The sequence below is a fragment of the Pteropus vampyrus genome, unplaced genomic scaffold (genome assembly GCF_000151845.1).
Source record: "Pteropus vampyrus isolate Shadow unplaced genomic scaffold, Pvam_2.0 Scaffold42, whole genome shotgun sequence".
Lineage (NCBI taxonomy): Eukaryota > Metazoa > Chordata > Mammalia > Chiroptera > Pteropodidae > Pteropus > Pteropus vampyrus.
Genome location: NW_011888823.1, coordinates 9,236,561 through 9,241,727, shown reverse-complemented (window position 1 = coordinate 9,241,727; position 5,167 = coordinate 9,236,561). Strand labels below are relative to the sequence as shown.

General features: G+C 32.8%; 1 protein-coding gene across 1 annotated transcript in view; it reads right to left on the bottom strand.

Annotated features, from left to right (window-relative positions):
• The window catches only part of ERBB4 (erb-b2 receptor tyrosine kinase 4), a 1,016,037-nt gene that overhangs the window by 39,761 nt on the left and 971,109 nt on the right, over nt 1-5,167 (bottom strand). Inside the window, exons 21-22 of the mRNA XM_011358660.2 lie at nt 2,810-2,965; nt 489-564 (exon numbers count right to left, since the gene is read on the bottom strand). Coding sequence (XP_011356962.1) covers nt 489-564; nt 2,810-2,965 — 232 coding nt within the window. The remainder of the gene's footprint in view (nt 1-488; nt 565-2,809; nt 2,966-5,167) is intronic.

Genomic DNA, 5,167 nt, shown 5'->3' with positions numbered 1-5,167 from the left:
TCATTCTTTGTTATAACAGTAATCTCTATTTTCCTACTATAGAACAGAGATTCCCATAAAAAAGAAAGTTCTTTTTTAAAACATTCATTGCACTTAGAGTTATGTTTTCAAAGAGTTGTTGAAAATTAAGGCCATGAGATAACGTGAAATTGCACCTAAAGTCGTTTTTGGTTTTTTTGTGTGTGTGTATGTGTCAAAATGATCAGATAATTTGCTACTCAACCAAAGGTTATGGTAGACAACTCAACTATGATATTAATATATTAAATTTTAGAGAAGCAAGGATTAACAAAAAAGGTAGGTAACAATAGTATTTAGAGTTTTTATTTTTTTAAATAGAAGAGTAAAAAGTTAATTTCTTTAGAAAGCAAGGGTTATAAGTAGGTATTTTCAACACAATAAAATAATTTGACTTAAGATATTTTACATAAACTTAATATATTCATTTTGGTCTTAAAAGCCTTAATTCACAGGGAAGATTTATTTACCATAGCTCCAAACGTCACTCTGATGGGTGAATTTCCTATAGTGTATACACTCCAGAGCCATCCATTTAATTGGCATCTATAAAGAAATAAGAAGTGAAAGTGTAGTTATATAAAAAGTATTTTCTGTAGTTATTTCCTAAATGTAATTCTCTAGACTTACTTCAATTATATATTTTTGACTGTATGTACAGAAAATATAAATATGTTATTTTTCATATAAATTGAACAAATAAATTGAAACAAAATTCTTAAAGTGAATTAACCTAAATATATATTTATTCTTAAAAATCTTCATAAATAGTAAAAAGTAAAATAAAACAAGTATAACATTTTATAGTTATTAATGTTCAATAATTAAGTTACTAGTTAATATTATGACAACAATTCTAAACATCAAGCATTTACTTGTAAAAATGAGGTCACATTATATTTTTCCCCAAAAATGAGGTTCCTTACATTTTCAGTTATTCCTTTTCACCCTCAGACAAATGTCAGCCACCAGTAAAGTGGTCTATTTCTACACTTTACCCCTCCCTCTCCTCTCATATAATTTGGTCACTAAAACACCTAAAATAATGAATTCCAAGTTAGCCTTGCTTAGTTCTTCAGCCACAAATGATCTCTCACATCTTGGTTAGCCAGTATTGAAAATATGTACCATTTTCAATATAGGAATTATATAAAAGAATGTGAGAGAATCAGTACAAATCCATCATCATTCCAAGCAAAACTACTCAACTCACATACTCTGCCACTGATGGGTCAGCAGAATGAGTTTCAGCTATGAAAGGTAACATTAGATAGCTGAAAATATAATTAGATTCTATGGAATAAAGATAAACACCTCTACTTTGCAGTTGAAAGCTTAAAACTAAATAGGCCCTTGAAATCATGAGGTTGGCTGCTCACCAAGGTGACACCAAGGTAACTCTATGACAGAATCACAGTATTCAGTGAAAGGGAACATAAGACACATTGAAAAGTAATTTCCCTATGGGCAAGGAGTTAGCCAACTTTATGGACTACGGACATTGTGCTAAATAAGTAAGTTTAAATCACAGGTGGCTTGATAAAGAACGGTTACTAGGCATTTAAAGCTATAATGAATCTTGCTTTAGACAAATCTTACAGCTGTATGTTCTCAAGACAAGTGAAGTCATGTGATTTATGGGCTTCTACTTCTGTGTAATCTTGTAGTGAATTTCAAAGCTGTGGTCTCCAACTACTGCAGTTTTGTAGTAAACAGGCAAAACAAAATCAAGGAAAAGCCAGGTAACAGAACTGAAGTTTTTTAAAACAAGAAATTCTTTTTTTTGCCCTATGATAACATTTGAATATATACAGTTATATAAAATTTAGTATAAAAATCATGTTAAGCATTTAGAATCCTATCATTGCAAAATATTTATAATATATATTTAGATGGCCCATGATGAATATCTCATGTAAAAAACATATTTCTATGACATATAAATAACATTTTTTTTTTTAGCATAACCATAGATTAAAGGTGCATTTGCTTATTTCATTTGACCTCTCATGATCTAAGTTTTCCCAGATCAAGCTAGAGGGAGCTTCACATGAAGACTATGCTTCTTGGTTAGCCAAGAATGGCAAATTTAACAGTGGGTTAATGAGGAAAGACAAGTGTTGGAACTAAGGCATGAACATATGGTAGGGGCGCAGTTGTCAGGCAGAGCCCTGAGGCTACAGAGTCAGAAAAGATTCAAGAGGCTGTGGCACTGTTCAGACCCCTAGAATATAGCAAATTACATTCCAGTGGAAATAGTGAGGTAATAAAGTAAATTGGTAACTCATGCACTATGATAAACGCTTTAAAAAAAGAGCCAGATAAGAGGAATCTATTATATCTGGTATAGGAGCATTAGAGGATGGTCAATCTTCAGTGAGTTATGGTTCTTGGTAGTAGCCAAGCTTCTCTCCAGTCTATGGGAGAGAGATTGTATCCCTATGTAAGAGTCAGTCCTGTGCTTTTAGGGTCAATGGAATAATTTCAATGGTTCTGGATCAAAGTTTAATTTCTGGAGTCCCTAAAGATTCTCCTACTTTCCAATACTGAACCTGACATAAATACTACATGTGTCTAGGAGCATATTGTCTTATTTTAGCTACTTTTGAGAAATAGAAGTTAGTAACATATTCTCTTTCTATATTTTTTACACTGGGCAGGAGAGAAGTCAAATGGTAGAACTGGGACTTTATAAACCTCAGGATTATTGGCTTCTTCCTATAACATATAAAGAGATAAAAGGATATCATACTATGTTTTCAAGCATTATTGCTCTCAAAAAGATACCCACCTTTCCTCCATCAGCATTATACTCTTTTTCATCTCCTTCCAAGAGTCTGGCTAGTCCAAAATCTGTGATTTTCACATGGTTTGGAGATTTCACTAAGACATTACGAGCTGCCAAATCACGATGAACAAGACGTCTTTCTTCCAGATACATCATTCCCTGAAAAACACCAAGTTCCCCAATAATAGATAGTTAATGCCTTGGCTTTTCCATTCTCTAAAAAGGAGTTTCTTAGCAGTCAGTGAAAGTACCTGATTTCTCTAAGTAAAGTATAACCCTGGCATATTTTCAAAGTTAGAGAAAACCTGGGATAAAAAAGTAAACCACAAATAGCTTGTGGCCTTTTCTCCCTAAATTCCTATAAAAAAGAATATATTACCTGCACATTAGCTAAATGTTAGGTCATTTTTATCCAAAGACTTGATAGTCTTTTGCAAACATTTTCATTAGTGAGTTGTACAAGTGCCTTAGTAGATAAGCTAACATATATTTGGACCGATCCACATAAACCTAATTGTTCTCAACAACTTCTGTGTCATGTCTTCTTGCCCCTACACATCCACTCCAAACAGATATACCTATCCATAATTTTAAAAGACTTTTCATATGAAGATTTAATGGTGCCAAAATCACCATGATAGAGTCTATCAAGGTTGAAGAATTATATTATTCTTATCAATTATGCAAAAAGTAAAGTACGCCCTAGGGTCATTAAAAGCCTATAATTTAAAAAAAAAATGGCTTTGATGACATTAGCAGTCATTGTAAGAACTCACAAGTGAAATTACATAGTTTATAATGACCCTCAAATTAGCCTTTAATATATCGTCTTCATGAAACATGTGGAGTAATTAAAAGTAAAATGTATTGCTGATTGCCAAGAAAAGATATGACTGGCTCTCCCTCTAATATATATATACACATCTATGTACACATATATTCATATACATATAGATGCATATGTTACATGTACATATACCATCTATGTACAGACAACATATATATTAGTATCTATACAGATTTTTAAAATTTCATAGAAGTAATAATTATTATTACCTCAGCAGTAGGGAGACTAAGAATCATTCAATGATAGCCTTAATAGAAAGGTTGATAAAAAACCAAGGAAATGAAATCAGAGGGCTAGAGTGAATATATTTTGTTTAAATAAACATATTTTTATTAAAGAGTTAGGAGCGATCTTTTTGAGGATGTCAGTGGTAAAAAATATTGTCATTCAAAAGCAAATCAGAATTATTATAAAATAGTTAAAGCATACTCTTATGCCATTTGCAAATCAATGCTGTTGGCAGTTAACATTACAACTGCAGGACTTTGAAGGATAAACTGTTCTGATGTCAAAACAAAAGCTGTGGAAAACAGACAAATAAATCACACAGGTCAAAAAATTATGAACCATATACCCGGTGTAGTGTAAAGAGAAAATTGCTTCAAACAGCGTCATGAGCCAAACCCTATATAAATGTCCATTAAACACAACCAGTGGAGATACTGCCTGATATAGTCTAATCTGTTAGAAGTTGGGTGACACCACACGTATTAGAGTTTTCTGAAATCAGCCTAGAACTGGGATTTATGGGGGTTTTGCCCTCTTTTCTAAACAGTGCTTTCTGTTTGATTATGCCAAATTGGAAATTTACAGAATAGAGTGAATCTGAAAACATAGCCCTTAGATGACTCGAAGGATCAAAAAAAAATAAACTTATTTTCTTGGAGATGATATATGTTCAATAATTTTGTTCTTTTAAGAAATGTCCACAAAAACATTAATTATTCTGTTTCTTACCATCTTCATATCAGGATATGGAAAACGTATCGGTAACAAGTTAATATTCAGATCCATACACAATTATAGAACACGTATTTTATGTCCCTAGCACTATGCTAGACACCAGAGAGACAAAAAGAGTCAGACAAGGTGTACACATTAAAGGTGGGCAAAATTAAATTAATAAAGTGGGCAGATTTGGAATGCAAACTCTAATGGATCGGTTTGATGCATGTAAGGCGTTTAAGCAGAGCTGTGTCTTGAGGACTATTTGTAACACAGTCTAGCAAGTGTGCATAAGGGGGAGACTTCAGAGGGATACTGAGACCTAAGTAAGTTTTGAATAATATCCACCAGATGGCAAGGTGAGGATACAAATTGCAGATAAAGAGAACAAGCACAGAGACATCAATAACACGGTTATTGCATATAATTCTGTATTTCTGGAGAATAATGTATAAGAAAGGAAGAGTGCTGAGTGGTGAAACTGAATAAAGAAGAAGGGACTAGATCCAGGAAGGGCCCTTTATATGTCACGGTAGAGAATTTGGACTTGTATTTTATGCAGCGTTCAA